Raw genomic sequence first — 18638 nt, 5'->3', positions numbered from 1 at the left:
AAAAAAGCCCCACAGATCTTTTAGTGCTGATTCTGTACCAAACCAACAGGATTAGAGCAAAGAGCCACTTGTATTGCTGCCAAGTTTGGCACTGAAGTAAATTACAACTGACATCAATGAGAGTGAAACGCAACACTTCTAAAACAAGCTTGGCTTCAGACATTGGAAAGATTTCCCATCACTGGACCATCTTTTGTCAGATTTTCCTCAGTAGTTTCATCTTTTTTCCGTACCCCCAAATTCCACCCAAATTGCTCCTCTTCCTGTTTTTTTGTTTTTTTTTGGTTTGGTGGTGTGATGTGGGCTTTGGTTTTTTTGTTTTCATTTTCTTTATTCCGATACTGTCCAAAAACATTAAGTGGTAGTGAACATGCACAGACAAAGTGAATGTTAACTTCATTTGTAAATGTATTTTTAAATTTTAATTACTACTAAGCTATTTGTAAATTAAATTTTACATCCAGTCATTTCTGGCAAGAATGCAATCACACTCATTGACAGTATCCTGTAGTAGCTGAGACTCTGAAACAATTCCTGTCCTGCTTTTTATCTAGATTTACATTTAAAATTGTGCTTTTGCCTGAGAAACTGCTATAGTAAACTAATGGAAAATACTTTCAAGTCTAGATTTTAGATTACTTCCTTAATAATTTCATACAGGTTAGGACCAAATCTTGCTGTCTAATGCAGTCATGCAGTGCAGTTGAGATGCCTGTGGTGGCTAAGTCTGCCAAGAGCTGACATGTAACACGAGCCATGAGAGATGTGTGGCCTTCTGAAAGGGCCAATGAGACAACTACTGAATGGCACTGTATGCCTATGTTCAGTCAACAGCAATCTAGTCTTAGTTTCTTTTATTGTGCAGGCTGTGTCTATTATGTACCTTGCTATTATTTGTTTGAGCAGATCTATGTTGAATGTACTGTCCTTGTTTGAATCCTAAGCTGATGTCTCTCTTGCTACATCCCTGTTCTGCAATCAAAAGCTGCCACAAAAAGCTAATGCTATGTAGCTAGATAGGTATGATGGATAGATATCAAATTTAATTGCGGTATAGCTTTAGCCCTTATTGAAGCTAATCTCCAATAATCTTACAAAACATTCTACGTGCCAGCTTTGTGTAAAACTGGGGAGATTGATGGTAGAAGAAGAAACATTTTTCATACCTTCTTTAATAAATTCCTTGATCAGAAGTTGTCCAATAAAAAATTGTCATTTGACGGAAAGACCATCACTCACAGTGCTTAAATATCATTTTTTAATTTTCAGTAATGTAATTGGTCAGATTATTTTTAGATAACCCATGTTTGCATCAAAGTGAGAACAACAAGCAAATGCTGCTGTTGCAAAGAAGTTTATTTACTCATTCCGTTTTACTAACCTGAAGAGAAAAGAAGTATGTTTCTTACATAATGAACATAACTGCAGATTGGAAAAAATCTTTCCATTGTGAAGATAAGCACAAGTGTTGGTTTTTTTTATTATTTTTGTAATCTTGTTACATAGTTGGCTATTCACAGATGAGCAAGAGTTACAATTAGAAACTAATTTGTCTGTCTTTCCTTGGAAATTGTCTTCCAGATTTTCTGTTTATAGTAATATGTTGATTTTGTTTTCTGACTATTTCAGTTTCTTTCTCTAAGGTAATCCAGACACAATGCAGTCATGTCTTTGAACTTTAAATGACAACCAGAAAAACCGTTCTACGTATGTTTCATGTGACTCTCTTATAACAATCTATATACTTACACTTTGTATAGGCACTAGGATTAGAGGAACTATTAAAAGGGCTGTTGCATCTTTATCTGTTGTTTGGGCTAAAGGCAGGAAAGTAGACACGATTTTGTGCATGTTTATGTAAGTTTAAGTGAATATTAATTAGGCATCACAACAGTACCTCGATTTCTCTGAATTATGCCTTATACTATGAGTTCCCTTCATCACCTTTTAATCCTGTTTAACTGAGTATAGGAAGGAGCTGTCCGTCATAATGTGTTACTAAGCAGCAGTCAATCACAGTGTGTTACTAACTGAAGTCAGGTTATTGTGATCAGATGGAGCTCTCTAACTCTTGTTCTTTTAGCTTTATCATCTGCAGATTTATTTGCAGTCTTGAACTGTCTTCTGCTGTTGTCAATAATAAGGATATTTCTTTCTTGATGTATATCACTTAGTCTTTTAACTTCCATTCATTTTTTGCCAAGGTCTTCTTGCTTTATTTCCTTTATCCACCGACGTGGTTATTTTATGAAAAAATATTCTGTTAGCTTGGCATGGTTTGCTAAGAGAAATCTATATATTATGCTATTTACCAATTTATTTTCCTAAAATATTTAGAAATTAGTTGACCCAGAATTTGTAAATTATTTAAATCCAGAAAAATAGGTATATTCGTTATTTTGGGATATCATCTATCATGCTTAAATTGTCCTAAAATAATTGCTGGTGATTCTGATGTTTTTCCTTCCAGTAGAATTAAGCTCAGAGTAAATTTCAGGAAGCTCTTCTGCCAGGAAAAAAAAAGGTGCTTAAAAGCACCTAAAGCCCTGTTCCACATAAATATATTATTTTTAAACTTTATTTTTTAAGCATTGGATTGAAAGGTTACTTTCCTACAAGGAATGTTATCCATGTAGATTTGGCTGCATTTTATGAAGGCTATTTAATAAAGATAGTTAAACATGAATCCATTTGAAGAGTTTTGATTTTGTTTAATAACAAGTAAGAAATTCCCTGCTGTTCTAACCACTGACAAACACCAAAAAGTGACAAGAAAGCAAATATGAAGGAAGATATTTGGGTTATATATAAGGGATATAGGAATATATATTGGGATATAGGGTTTGAAAACAGAAAGTATTCAAAATCTAAATAATGATAATAATAACAATAACCTGTTTTTTTTTTTTAAAAAAAAAAGGCTTCAGCAGTCAATTTTATAGTGAAATTCTCCATAAACTGATAATATCTGCCTGTTAAGGAAGTTATTATTGTTAAAATCGTACAGACATCAAGAAGACAGCTGTGAAACGTTCTCTGCTACAAGATAAAGAGTATCTAAATGATCAGGGCTCCATTTTAAGTTGGAATCTTCCTGCTGATTGAAGCAAAGCATTCTGTGAGATGACGGTCTTGGAGCAGTGAAAACAAATCTTAAATATATTTTGCAGTAAGTTCAATGGAAGTTCCTGATCATTGAAGAGAATATCTTCTTACAGGATGGACTGTGGCAAATGAATTTTCAGGTGCACCTGCTGCAGTCTTGAGACGCTTTTATTTTTGCTTTGTTATTGATTATATTCATTTTGTGTGTTGAGCTTTGCAGCCTTTCTGAAAAGATCTATGAATTCTAATATAAATTTTAACAATTGTGTCCCTTGGCTGGTAAGGTCCCACAGCTTGGTGAGTACAACTGCATTTTTATTTGGTAGTCGTAATTGGTAACATCTAAAAATGTTTTGCAAAAGGTAATCCATCAGTGAGTTGGATTATTGAGATGGACCTTGAGGTTGTTTGACAAAGCTTAATGTGATACGTGAGTAAATTCCACTTGTAATATTTCTAGAAAATTGATTAAAAAAGAAAAGAAAACAGATACAGACCTGTATAATACCCATATTAAAAAAAAAAAAAAACAACCTGAAATATAATCAAAATATTTATTTCACTATTTTTTTGATGTGTTATTTTTCCAAGCTGAATGGACCTATAAAATTATAAGGAGTAATTCAGAAAGAAAATGAATGCATTTTTCTGGAAGAGCATCATGAGCATTCAATAGCATAAGCTATGAAACAGCAAATCATGCCAGATAAACAGAAATGCATTCTTCTGATGGAAGTACTACATTAACTGATGAAGGATACAGATTATGTTGTCCTTAGAGAGGGAACGGTGTAATCACATTGAAAAGCTGAAACTTTTTTATTTCATTGTAGTTTTTTCTTTAAGTTTTCCTATCTGCAGATTTTCTACAAATGGGGTAGCAGTGTTGAATGTATTTTTAGATGTTCAGAAATGTGAAATGCACACAGGTTAGAAAAATCTCAACATTCACATATATAAAGGGGATGTCACTGTCTCCTTGCATCCTTTTAAACATGATGGATGTATTTTTTAGGGTTTTTTTTATAGGTCTGTACCTTTCCATTCTTAGAATGATCTTGGTCATAATTGTTTATATTTGGTTACTGTGGAATTTTGGATGTGCATTCCCTACCTGCCTTCCTGTGCCCGAGGAGGATTGCATTACTGCAGCCTTTCTATGTAATCAAGCTTAGAAGATGAGATTTAGAGAGAGAGCAAGGAAGGCGGAAAATGAGTTAAAGGGAAATAAATGAAACAAAGAGAAGCACAGAGAGGGCTGAGGACGGAAGTGCAGAAAAACAGATGATAACAAGGATCAGTTCAGGACTTAATGAAATATGGAATGGCTCATATTTAGGAACCTCAGTGGGACTTAAGCTTCTTATATGCTGTGTCTATTAATTTTTCCTTCTCTGCAGAAAGTTAGCAAAGTCTGCTTCAGAGAGTCTGGCAAGACTTTCATCCTTCGCAGATGGCAGACGTTTAATAAAGCTTTTGTCACACAGGTATTTTAAGGTTGAGATTTAGGACAGGAAGCTGGAAGACCAATATAGATTACAGGGATAGTAATGAAATAAAGTTGCGGCTAGCATCCTCCCCCAACCTTGATATGCCCAAAATACTAACGTTAACTGAAATTGGATGAACAGTACCTACCAAATGGTAATCAGTTACTGCAAGAATAAAATGCAAGGTGTTTTGCTAACAACTAAAAAGATCAGTGTGGCAGTTGCGCTTATTTAACTAATAGTTAACCATCTACAACCACATTTTAGTATTTAAGTACTGTCAAGCACCTCAGCCAGTCAGAAGAGGAAGTGGACAACAGCAGTTCTTCCTTATTAAGTTCTGCCTATTTCTTTGTGGGTCGTTAGGTATAACTGTAGGGTGTGGAGTCATGTCTGACTTTTTACAGAAGGGGGAAGGCGGGAAATGGAGAATCTACCAGAAGTAGAGGTTATGGCAGAATGAACACAATCTATGGAAAAGCTAATCATGAACCTGGGGTTTTAGAGAAAGCAACCAAGGGAATTATTTACTCAGAATTTTGAGATGATGTTTCTGTTAATTTGAGTCTATTTTAGAAAAATCTTCAGGCTTTTTCTTCTTGACAGTATCAGTTAGACTTTTTAAAAAAACTTTCAAAAGTTGTAATTCCAAATCACCAAGTCTGCTTTTCAAGCAGTAATCTTAGTGGCTCTGAAGAAAAAGTTAGCTATTATAGATCTAACATGTAAGTAATGTAAACTACTTGGAAAATCGAAACAAGAATTTTTCAAGATAGCAAAAGAGCAGTTGCCTGGAAAGCTGAGATAACTGGAAGAAATCAATGGTCTTGACTATAAATAAATGCAAGCTAATATCTGTATCCAGAAAATACAGACAAAAAATACTTACCAGATAAGGAGATGTATGGAATAGTTGTACCAGAAGAAATATGATGGATTGAGATGTATTGTGCTTGTCTTATATTAAGATCATGAGATGTTGTTCCACTTAAAAGCTGTCTAGTCACTACTCACAAATCAGGTATTTTGTTATACTTCAAGCTAAATGCTTCTGATTGGTATAGGAGAAACTGATAAGGAAGAATGAAGGAAGAATATTTGAAAAGGATGGAAGACAGACCAAAGTTTCCAGTTTGCATGAAGTTCTAGTTTCTAAATTTGTTAGAGTAATAAAAAGTTGTCTGATTTCAGAGTACGCTTAACTGATCTGGAGATCAGTGAGAATTCATAGGTACTGAATAGCTTTAGAAGTTATCTGTTTATTAAAACGTGTAATTTTAGCTCCTGGCTGAAAGCTTGGACATGGATTATTGTTAAAGAGCTTTAGTAAGCATTGATAAAATAAAATAAGTTACATATATGAAATACATGAAATTGCCGTATGGTTTTGAAGGATATATATTTTAGAGAAGAAATTGCTCTGACTTCAACTAGCAGAATAAGTTTAAGAAAAACAATGATTTATCCCATTATCTAACAGACATAAGTATGAAGTTTTACTCACTTTTTAACATGGTGTCTTCAGAGAGGAAAACTAAAGGAGAGTGTCAAATCTGTATTTGAGGCTGAAAGTAAACTAGTCAATCTTAAATGTTTTGTTAAGTGTCTGACTTGATACTCTGAAAGTTAGAATTGTGACTTAGACAGTCTTACTGCTGTGAAACAGGTTTTTCATCTTTTATAATTTTTTAATTCATTCCTTCTTTTACCTTGTTAGCTTTTTATCCTGGTATGATTAAAACAGTTAACCAAATGCAATGCAAATGCAGTTCAGAGATGCAGTTTCTGCTTTTTATCAGCTGTCATCAATCTCCAATTCGCATACGTTGAAAGGATGATTTTATTTCTAGAAAAATGTTGTAGTATAACAGCAGTTTGAGTCTTTTAACATTAATATTTCCAGAGAAGGAAGGTCCGGAGAAAAAGAAAGTGAAGAAGGATGCTGGAAATAAGAAATCAGCGCCAGTTAGCATTCTTTTTGGTTATCCTCTGTCGGAGCGCAAACAGATGGCACTTCTTATGCAGATGACAGCAAGAGACAACAGTCCAGGTGATCTTACAAAGCTAACACTTCTTCTTTCTCCTTGTTTAGTTCTCTCCCCATTAAAATACTATGAACCCAGCGTTTTTCTACAGTCTTTGATTTTTATTGGAAGACTTTTGAATTATTACTAATTCTGGTAAAACTCTATCTTCTGTAGAAGAGAAACTTGCTAAAAAATTCTTGACCTCCTGTATTTGTTGTGTGTAAATGTTTGCATTATGATAGCTGTAGAAGCTGAAAATGAGTTTTCTTTCTTTGATTATTTACCTGGATACATTACCATACGTTTATTTAAACTGAAATGATATCTATTTTTATTTTCATTTGGAAGGAAGCTCAGTAATCTCTTTAGGATTTAATGGGGGAGGGAGTTGCCTTGTTTTTTGACTTGGAATTTCAAGCTATCCATGGTTCAGTTGTAAATAAAAAAAAATCTTTATGCACGATGATGTTTTACAGGTGTTTTTACAAAGTCTGCATTTGAAAGCGAGAGGCTGCATTTAAAAAAAAAATAAAAAATATTTATTCATTTTCTTTCAGAAAGAGAGCCAGATAGCTGTGTCCCACTGTATTTAAAACTGTTTATGTGTAGAGAAGGGGAAGACAGTTTCATGGCAAGAGGAGGTATCTTTATAAGGCTCCTCTGGAATACTGCAGGGGACAAAGGCATATTCTTTATTCTCTCATGCTGGGAAAGTCTATTCGTATATAAACCACTGGTAATGCTTTGTCTTGTTTTAGAAAAAAATTATGCTGGAGTATGTGAACTTTTGTAGTTTGGATAGGATTGAAATCTATATTTAAAATAGTAAAACTTTGCAAGGCATCCTTTTTTACATTGCAAGTGGCCATTGTGTTGATACGTGTGAAGTATCAATCACATCCCTTATTATTCACTAATAATTATCATTTTTGAATGCAAGCATTAAAATGAAGCAAAAATACTGCTGAGTAAGTATGAATGACCATTTAAAAACTTACTTTGTAGATTCCAACTTGAATCATCCTCTGCAAGCAACACCAACACAAAAGAAAACTCCAAGCTCCTCTTCAAGACAGAAGGACAAAGTTAACAAGAGAAATGAACGGGGGGAAACTCCTTTACATATGGCAGCAATTAGAGGGGATGTTAAACAAGTTAAGGAACTTATCAGTTTAGGTGCAAATGTGAATGTAAAAGATTTTGCAGGTAAGTTGATACATGTTTGCCTAACTGTACAAATTCAAAATTAACGCTGAAGCTATTAACACAGGTTTAAGTTGACATGCTGTTTGCAAATGAAAAAAGTTTTAATTTTTTTTTGATAGCAGTGGTGATACTTGGATGCTTGTACATGATTCCTTACTAATATGGTGTTAATATGTGGAGATTTCAGTTGTGGATAGGACCTTTCCATATAAAAATGTGTGCATGCTTGCTGAATTTTGAAGAATTATACTAGGCAAAGTCTGTGACTGATAATGGGATTATAGAACATGTGAAGACAAGCAAAGGCTAACAAAGGGTAGCACATAATGTACATTGTCTTATTGGAACAGCTAATATGCACCAAAGCAGAACCAATATGAGGTAGATTACAGTTGTCATCGAGGCTTAACTGTAGTTTTGGTATGTAGGTATCTGATTTCATCACTGATTGATAAATGTTGGGATAAGTTGTAACCTGTAATGTATTTTTTAGTGCCCTTTATTTGATATTTTACTTTTTTTGTATTCTTTTAGTAACCTTTTGATACAGAAATGTCGGTACTGCCTGTCTCTTTGTAAGACCTCCTAAATGATTTTTTAGAACCTGATAGCAAGCTTTTGCATATTTTTCTTTTCACAGTCTCCTGGTATTTATGTCTCTATGTGTTTTTATTAAAACAAAACAAAAACAAACAAAACAAAACAGACAAAAAAAAACCAACAGCAATAGCAGAGTAAATGTGAGACCCCCAGAGTAATGTCTTCACAGAAGATACAGTCTATAGTTAGAGTTCAGTAATTGCCAGTTGTTGATTGGACAGATACCAAATGAAAAGCATTTACATACTGAGATAAGTACTTGCTGTTTTACCTTGGCCACTATGAAAAGATGTAAGAAGAAGTGGGGTTATTGGATAGAGATGTATAGCTTTGAAGGGGGTTGAGGTAATTAGGAGGGGTTGAAACAGTGAAGGGAACAAAAGAATAAACCAGGGGATGTGGGATTGGATGAGATGTGAGGGTTATTGTGGGGTTGGGATCTAGGAGGCTTCTGTAAAAGATAGGTTTCAGTAGTTGCTTTTCTCTTAAATGCAAAGACAACTCCTAAAAAAATAGAAATACAAATGGTAAGTGCACATTATATAAGCAGCATCATGAACTGCCCCTAATTGTCTGCTTCTCATCTCTAGCCATTAAGTGTAGGGTTTTTTTTTGCATTCACAGGAGGAGTTTAAGTGGATTATGGGAAGGCAGGGAAATAAGAAAAAGAGCAATGTCATTGGTTGTTTTTGTTTTTTTCCAAAAAGACTGTGCTCCCAATATGAAGATAAAACTTGAAGGAAATGTGACAAAATTCATGGCATCCCAAGGGAATAAAGAAAATACTGAGAGTACTTGCTGGTATTGTTAACTGGCAGAGCTAGCAGAATAACCAGTTTTTATAGTCATTGCATAATGGAAGCAAAAATACAGTGGAAGTCTGAATTAGAATTTTGACTAAATCTGTGGAGCAGCCTGCTACAGATGCTCAGATTGTAAGCCTGAATGGTTCTAAGGAGAGTTATATTCTCTATGGGAATGATGAGATGAGGTAGAGTCACAGGTCTCAGTGAAGTTAAGAATGATGTGATATGATTAGTAACATCAAGAGAAGATATTATTGAGATGGAATGAACTTTTTATTGTAGGTAAGAAACAGATCAGTGATTTCTTGTGGTAACTGAATTTGTATTTGAAGATGAGCTGCCCAGGGCTGCTTTATAGAGGAAGAAGAGAAAGAAAGCAGAAGCAGAATCCAGTGGGATCTTTGGAAAAGCTGAGAGGGGACATGAGGATATTCAGAAGCAGAGCCTAGAGTCACGAGGGGAATAGAAACAGTTCAAAAGGAGATGTTAGGGGTTAACTTTGACCAGCTGCCTGATGCCCACCCAGCCACTCTCTCACTGCCCCTTTTTGAAGAACAATAGAGAAAGATGAGGAAAAAACATCTTGGATCAAGAAGATCCAAGAAGGTAGGAAAAAAGTTTAATAGGAAAAGCAAAAGCTGCATGTGCAGGCAAAGGAAAAAGGAATTCTTTCACTACTTTGTGATGTCCTACAAGTTCCTGAGAACCTGGACCTCAACATATTTGCTTTGGATGATAACTTTCATAGCCACAAATATCCCTAATTTCTTACTCCTTTTGTTGAGGTTTTTATTGCTGACCATTACTTCATAAATACGGAATATCTCTTTGGTCCAGTTGCGTCAGCTGTCCTGGCTGTGTCCCCTCCCAGCTTCTTACCCGCTCCCAGTTTGTTTACGTGGGGGAGAAGGGCAAAGAGAGAGAGAGAGCCTTAATACTGCAAGGACTGGTAAGCAGTAGTCAAACCATTGCTGTGTAACCAACATTGTTTACCCACAAATGCAAAGCACAGCACCATATGGGCTGCTGTAAATTAACTTCATTCCAGGCAGACCCAGTACAGACCTATAACTAATTTTAGAAGTAGGAGAGAAGATGAGAATGCTTGAGAGCTTGTTCTGGAAATCAGTTGGGAGCAAATCATTAGGAGTTTCACTCAGAGCACTGGAATAGATGTGAATAGATAACATAATAGATCAAGGAATCATAGAAATAGATCAGGTGAGATCATCTCCATTGGTAATCCAAAGTGAGGAGAAGAGGTGGCTGAGCTTCAAATTCCTGTGTAAAGGAAGAAGTCAAGAAGACGGGGAAGATTTGAAGAATGAGTCATGACTGGAGAAAAGTAAGAATTTAGGATGCAGTAAAGTTTAGAGAATTAAGAGTTTTTTAGCTAAGAAGTTGGCGGAACGAAAGGAGGAGAAAATGAATTAGTAATGGAGGAAGTACCCTGCTCATGGAGTATTTGCCAGAACAATATTGCTGTGTGAGAACTGGAGTAAAGGAAACAGATGTTGAGAGAAAGCCAGGACTAGTGTTGGCTGGCTAGATATTTTGATAGGATACAAGGGCAAAGCAGTAAAACACTGAGAAGTATGAACTGTGGAGAGAATTAAGTATGTCATTGTTAGGAGGAAGAAGACAGAGATCAAAAGATTGGGAGCAAAATAATGTTTTCAGTGTGGATGAGTGGAAAAAAGACAAAGGTCAAGAAAATGGAAAGAAAAGGGTTGTAGCCAGGCAGAAGCTAGAAGCAAATGAGCCAAGTGATGATGGAAAAAAAAATAGTTTCTGAAGATCAGGAAGGTGTGTTTTACTACAGAATAAGTTAGAAGCCTTTTTTGTTGGTGGTGGTTGATTTTTTTTTGTTGGTTGGTTGTTGGTTTGATTTTTATTTTTTTGTTTGTTTTTTAAATAAGTATAAGATCAGAAGTTGAGTGAAAGATGAAGATAAGAAATCTCCTTAATGAAGGACTAGATAAATCATGAGTTTCTGAACAGAGGTATGAGACCATTACTTACAAAATGCAGAGTTGAAGTGAGAATGAACTCTTCCAGACTTGCACTGGCTGTGTTATAAAGTGGAAGTTGAATCCCCTTTCAGAGTTGGACTTTGGAAAGTTAGTGAAGAGCAGCCTGGAAGTTTAAGGTATCTATGATATGGGAGGAATCAAGTTTTGGAGAGGAGGTTGAGATATGGAGTGTAGAAAATGCAGATTTATCATCTTCGGTTGAGGCTCTACTGCAGAAAATGAGAAGCAACTAAATTTAAGATTATTGATGTGGAAATAAAAATCTACAGTTCATTGTGAGGGCTAAGACTGGTAAAGCATGTGCTCACTAGATGGATGGTGTTACCCTTTCCTGAACTACTCTGTGAGTATATTTTGAAGTGTTTCAAGGACATAGAGCTCTACAGTACAGGAGAAAGCAAAACCAAACTAACTCCTAAATTTCAAACTTACATTTACCACTCTTTATTATAGGTTGGACACCACTGCATGAAGCTTGTAATGTTGGTTACTATGATGTTGCTAAAGTCCTGATTGCAGCAGGAGCTGACGTGAACACGCAGGGTTTGGATGATGATACTCCACTTCATGATTCTGCTAGTAGTGGGCATAGAAATGTGAGTGTGCTGTGAGAGTAAGTGAAGCAAAGAAGTGGCTTGAAATGCTGAATCATTAGAACAAATCCTTACTATTCTGACTGGTCTCATGGGGTTTTGTAATACTGTTTCTGCTGTTTTGGGGACATCTTAAAGCGTTTTTGGTTTTCTTTTCCATCCTGCTTTCATCATAACTCTGTTGTGAGGTATTTTCTACCAGTATCTGCTTTGTTAAATGCTTTAAATTTCACTTATACTTTTTAAATAAATAGATATCTTAATGATTTTTAAGATCAGTAGTAAAATGTCTCCAAACCATATACTGCAAGTTTAAAGAAATATTTTTTATTTCAGGAATGTAAGACATGCTTTTATTTATAATCATCTATCCCTCTATATATCTGATAATAGTATATGATATTTCGCATAATATTATTTCAATCTATATAATATTTGTGAATTATAAACAATTCTATATTTTATGCGTTGTAATAATACTATGTATTTATTATGTTGTTCATTATATGCATAGCTTTACTGTTCATATTCCTTCTGTATAGGTATTAATATAGCTTACATAATATTCATATATTTTAAGTGTTAATCATTTATTTGATTATTATATAATAATAGAGTAATATCATATCTTAATAATGTTATACCTTTAAACATATATAACGTATATATATGTTTTATATATATATATATATAGTTGTACACACACACATGTATATATATATATAAAAAATTAACAGTTATTTTTATATGTTTGTCTGTGGACTTTGAAACAGAACAATGGTATGTATATCCTTACTATTTTTATCAGTACTCATACATGGTGACTTAGAGGAGAAGATAAAGGGAGTATCATAGGCATTCTACATGCTTCTGAATTTGTTCTCTGTAAAGTAGATGCAAGAATGAGTCTTCTATCTTTTTATGTCACCTTCATTTAATTGCTATGCATGATTTGCTTTATAAAATTAAAAGTATAAACTATGTATAAATAAAATGTATCTTTCAAACAAGCTATCCAGTTTGGAAAAGTTTTCTGGAAATGTTAGAGAAGAGAAATATAATAATAAGATTTGTGTAAGTTTTATTAATGACTTAGTAATGGTATCCTACAGATACCAAAACAAAAGTGAGTCTTTAGATAGAGCTTGCTTGAAATAGTAGAGAATGGCCTAGTCTTGGAATCTCTGATTGTCTCAGTGATGTTATGTGTCCAAAAAATGCTGATGTATCTTGCAACCGTATTAATGTCTGCTAAATTTTCACATTCTTAGCCATTCACATTCGTAGACAAAAAAAATGACAAAACAATAAAAAGTAACTGATACTGGATACGTGATGAAGATGCAGCAGTCTTAGTGTCACTGCAACTTTAATAATTCTGCCCTTAATGACAGACACTGATAATTTCACTCTATGATATTCAGCTGGGGACAAGGGATAGTTTATTCCTCCAATGACACACAGATTCTAACAGAACTTTTCTGAAATGCCGTGGAAACTAGTAATATTGTTACTTGAAAAACTTGTCCTGTTAGATTTAAGTGGTATACATCTTGCAGTGAGGAGGTGGATTTAAGTTCAGATGCATAGAGAGCTTGGTAGTTGAGAAACCAGGTGATTTATGTGAAGTGATACCAGAACAGTGAGAATAAAAAGGGTCATGTTGTGTTTCTTTCTGATGTTACTGTATCTGTATAATTACAGACAACTTTCTTTAATCTTCTCCATTAGCTCTTCTAACAAGCTGATTATGGACACTTGGTCTTTGCGTTTTAGTTGTTGAAGTCTTCATTTATGTTACCAACTTTACAGATAGAAGTTTGCATTTCAGTTTCCCATTATTCACCTTTTGTGACCAATGGAGGATTTTTATGCTGGTGAATTAATGCTTTTGGAAAACCTAAAGGTTCCTTTATGTAATGCTGCAGATTGTGAAGTTGTTGCTTCGACATGGTGGAAATCCATTTCAGGCCAATAAGCACGGAGAGAGGCCAGTCGATGTAGCTGAAACTGAAGAGCTGGAAATGCTATTGAAAAGGGAAGTACCTATCTCTGATGATGAGGACAGTTGCTCAGGTAACAGTAGCCATTTCACTCCATGCTTCCTTAAGTGCATCAATTAATCTGAAATTTGACGGTTTTAATCTTTTGCATAGTGTTACCTAGGAAGACTTGCTGCAGATAGCAAATGCAATTTTTAAGATTGTTTTCTACTTTTAGAAATAATTTTCAAATCTTTCTATTGAATTGAATTATCCATAATGTATTTGTTTTTTTTTTTTCTCTCCATTAATCCCTTTCTACCCTCCAGATCAACTCTATCTCAATATGATTTTGTTGGAGAAAAATATGAGATAATACTGTATTTATATTATTAGTTTTATTTATTGTATTAATTTTACTTTCTAACTTATTTTATTTGGAGTACAAAGATGTTTTCAAGAAGTCCTATTGGGAAAAATATCCCCAAAGTCACTTTGTATCCTCAGTAGAGGAACTGGGAGCAAGGGTTTCACATGGGTATAACTTCATAATGCTTGCTCAGTAAACAAGTTCTTGCTCATGGAGGAATCACTGACTTGATTGGTGGCCAGATAGTATCTTGTTTAAGTGGAGGCAGAGATTCTTGACCCCTATTTTATTTCTGCCAAATCAGGGAAAGGTATCTCCTCTTGAGGTATGGGAAGAACTGTTGTCTCCTTGAAAACAGAAGACTCTTGACCATGAGTAACTTGCTCGAGTGCTGTGCACAAACTTTTCTTCGTCACAGAGGAAAGAATTCATATTTTTTCAAGTAAAGTTATGTAAGGAGTTCCTCATGCCACATGTTTGTTAGAATCATTTTAGTTTTCCCTGACAAACTTTTTTTTTGTTTAAAAAGCAAGTTTTTTATTCAATATTTTTCTATACTTGAAGCACAGTAGTCATATTGACCTATGTAGTTGTGACTTTTTGCATAGCATTGAAAGAATAGCCTGAAAAGCAAAGCACAGTCATCCTGTTTTAAGGGATAGTCATGGCATTTTGACACAGGATTTATTAAAGCTTGCTCAAACTATTGATCTTAAGAAGAATATTTTTCCACATGCATAATAGAAACTTGCTACTACTTAGCAATTATTTCTTCAATGGTTGTCTGTTCAGGGTGTTTCTTAGTTTCCAAAATCTGTAGGGATATAGTTTCCAGGAGGAACAGAATTTTCTCTGCAGCTTCCTAAAAGTCAGGATTAACAGTAGAGGTGATTTATCTCCTGTACTCCCACTGCTTTACCTTTTGTCATTCAAGAGGAACGAGTAAGCTGTCTGATGTGTTTGGAATGGGAAAATACTGTTCAGAACAAAGTAAATAAGGACAAAGAAAGGAGAAGCAGCAGCCACCTTACAGGAAATGGGTGAAGGGAAGGCACAGTCAAGCTGCAAGGAGTGATTAGAGTTGAGTAGATGATGCCATGCACATATTATATGAATGAAAACAGAGGGGAATAAAAAAAACTGATAGCACAAACAAGTAACGTTCTGAATGCTACAGATAATACGGAAGATAATAGGATCTTCTTAGTTCTGTTTTATTGATGTTGTGAAAACAAACAACAAAGTGATAAATTCAGCTGGAAAGACTTGAGTTGGAAGAACCTTATTTGGAGGGAACAATACATCCAGAAATATTTCTGAAAGATTTTTTAGTACTAATTTTGTCATGATCAAGTGGTGATAACACTGCGTATGTTGTGTAAAATCTAACTTCACAAACAGTTGAGAGATTTCCATTGTTCAGTTGTACAATTCAATTGAATTCAAGTTCAGCTTGAATTGCAAGTTCAGCTTGCAATTTTGAACTTGCAAATCAGGACAGTCAGTACAGCATACTTGCTTCATGCCGTGCACTTACATACTAGAGACCAGTTGCAGTGAATTAAAGCCTAGCAGACTTCAGACTGTCTACACCAGGTGCTTAAAAATTCATAGGGGAATTTCTTTACAATAGGAGCTCTTTGTCTTTTAAAAATTAAAGCTCACCTACTGTTGAAACAAGGTACTTTGACAGTTCATGTGGAGGAGAACATGATTTAGTTGTTGGAAAGCATAAGAGTTGATGAATTCCTAGAGGAATGAGTCATCAGCAGAAAGACGCCCTTAAGAAAGAGGTTATGCAGGTTCTACACATCATAGATGAGGTTTACTAAACTTAAAGAGTGTTACTTTTATTTGGTTGGGATATAAATGGTAATCCATATGCTTATGTACCTGCGTGACATCTGTAAATTGTGAGATCATTGGCTTCTCTTTTGATTTTTTCTTAAAAAGCTTAATTCTAGAGAGAACGTGTATAATGTGTTTTGAGGATTTTTCTTCTTTCAGTTGTAAAGCAGTGTAACTGATGTTTAATGGCCCTTTTGTTTATGTGGTAAACATTTTATGGGTACAAGTGAAGATTAAAGTAAGGGTGGTGTTTTTATAAAATGTACAGGAACTTGTGAATTATAAACTTGACATGACTTCTGTTGCCTAAAATTTCGTTATCTATCATTCTGTGTCTTCAATCTTAACTGTTTTGCAATTATTTTGAAAAATTAATAATCCTAATTTATAAAAACTAAGAATCTTGCTGCATACAAAAAGCGTTAATGGATTTAAGAATATTCAGGATATTTCAGGGTATTGGTAGGAACTGTACATTATGAAATTTTTGTATTTGTTTGGTTTAGTGTCTGTCAGGGCAATCTGTTATGCGGTAGGGACTAAAGCATTGTTGCTCACTTTTTAAATAGCCCACATTTCTAATTATATTCTGTTATTTGGTATTTTCTGTAAGTTTGCCAGTTTTGTCCTTTTGTCCTGAACTTAACGAGAGAGAACGTTCCATTGACATTCAACTAATTTCTGGTTTTCTCCATGTAGATTCTGAAGAAGCTCCATCTGTAAATCCTTCCAGTGTAGAGGGGAATGTTGATTCAGAAGTGGAAAAAGACTCTGTAGCCAACGGCAGCAAACAAATTGTTCACAGTAAGGCAGCACATCCACCTGCACTTGATGAATATGAGTTTAAAGATGACGATGAAGATGAAATGAAGAAAATGATTGATGACAGACATATTCTTAGAAAAGATGTAAGGAAAGAGGATGAAACAGAAATTGAAAAGAGCAGCTTACTTGCGAAACAAGAAAAAGTTACACTTTCAAAATCGCTTAAAAACAAGAAACAGAAGCCATCTAGAGTTTTGTATTCAAGTTCCGAAAGCTCAGACGAAGAAATACTCCAGGACAAAAAAATAGTCTCTCCTTGTTCTGTTTCAGAGACCTCAAGTTCTGATGTAAGAGCAAAGAAAGAATGTGTTGTTACAAGTGAACACAAGCAAAAAGGCAAAGTTAAAAAGAAAGTAAAAAATCAAAGTAAAAATAAAGAGAATCAGGAACTAAAACAAGAAAAAGAAAATGCTAGAGTAACAAATATCGCTACTTCTGGGTTAGATTCTTTAGATAAAACTAGAGATGAAGAAACATTTAAGAAGTCTTTCAGCCAAAAAGAAGATTCTTCTTTACAACTATTTCATATTGCTGCTGGCAAATCTCCTAAGCACCCCTGTGGATTAAGTGAAAAGCAAGCAACAGCGTTAAAGCAAGAAAACACCAAAACTTGCTTATCACCGGGAGGCTCTGAAATAGCATTACAGCCCGAATTGGTTCGGTGCGATCACAGTGCGGATTCTGAGTATCTAGTAGAAAGCTCCAGTGGCAAATCTTGTAAGCATAAAGAAAAAAGCAAGCATCATCAGAAAGATTTTCAGTTAGAATTTGGTGAAAAATCTAGCTCTAAAATTAAAGATGAAGATAATAGCCCTACATTTGAGAATTCAGAGTATACTCTGAGAAAGATTGACAAGGAAGGTAAAGCACTTAAAAAGCATAAATTAAAGCACAAAGAAAGAGAAAAAGATAAGGACAAGAAGGAACAGGATGGGGAAAAAGAAAAACATAAACATAATACTAAAGAGTCCCAAAGAAGTATTGAGTTTGACAGAGAATTTTGGAAAGAAAATTTTTTCAAAAGTGATGAAAGTGAAGAAACACTGTTAAATCTAGAACATGAAACTCTTCCTTCAGACAGAAAATCGAAGTTGGAAAAAGCTGTGGCAAAAGAAGACAGGTTAGCTAAGGAGAGACAGCTCCACAAGGAGAGAAATGCTAGAGAGGAGAGAGAGAAGAACAAAAAGGAAAATGAGAAGTTTCTTAAGGATGAAAAAATGAAAGATTCGAAAGAAGAAAAAGAAACTATACTTGCAGATAAAGAAATGGAATTGTTCTGCCTAAGTGTTAAAGATGAGGTAATTAGCATGCACTTAATAGAAAAAGAAACAGATACTGAAAAGCATGAAAAGAATTTAAAGGAAAATAAAGAAAAACGAGCCTCAGCCAAAGAAAAAGATGTTGAAAAGACAGAAAGAAAAAGCGGGGAAAAAGAGAAAAAAATAAAACATGAATATAAGACAGAGAGAGCAGAAGTAAATGAAAATACAGAGAAAGTAAAGGAAAAGACCAATTTCCAGCAAGCTGAAAGATGCCATAAGGAAAATGATAAAATAAAAAGCACAGGTACTCTTAAGAAACTTGATGACAAAGAAAAAAATAAAGAAAAGACAGAAAAGAAGCATGACAAAGAAAAGGTTGATAAAGACAGACATTTGGCTGACAGCAAAGAAAAACACTGTATTGAAAGAAAAGTCAAACAGTTTGAAAAAGAATGTGAATATACTAAGTCTGAAAAAATAGAACTAAAGAC

General features: G+C 34.6%; 1 protein-coding gene across 1 annotated transcript in view; it reads left to right on the top strand.

The window, feature by feature from the left end:
• The window catches only part of ANKRD12 (ankyrin repeat domain 12), a 33467-nt gene that overhangs the window by 816 nt on the left and 14013 nt on the right, over positions 1 to 18638 (top strand). Inside the window, 6 exon segments of the mRNA XM_010708792.3 lie at positions 4506 to 4592; positions 6459 to 6645; positions 7628 to 7828; positions 11721 to 11863; positions 13789 to 13936; positions 16760 to 18636. Coding sequence (XP_010707094.2) covers positions 4506 to 4592; positions 6459 to 6645; positions 7628 to 7828; positions 11721 to 11863; positions 13789 to 13936; positions 16760 to 18636 — 2643 coding nt within the window.

This window comes from Meleagris gallopavo, chromosome 3 (assembly GCF_000146605.3).
Source record: "Meleagris gallopavo isolate NT-WF06-2002-E0010 breed Aviagen turkey brand Nicholas breeding stock chromosome 3, Turkey_5.1, whole genome shotgun sequence".
NCBI lineage: Eukaryota > Metazoa > Chordata > Aves > Galliformes > Phasianidae > Meleagris > Meleagris gallopavo.
This window is presented reverse-complemented; position numbering and strand designations above follow the sequence as displayed.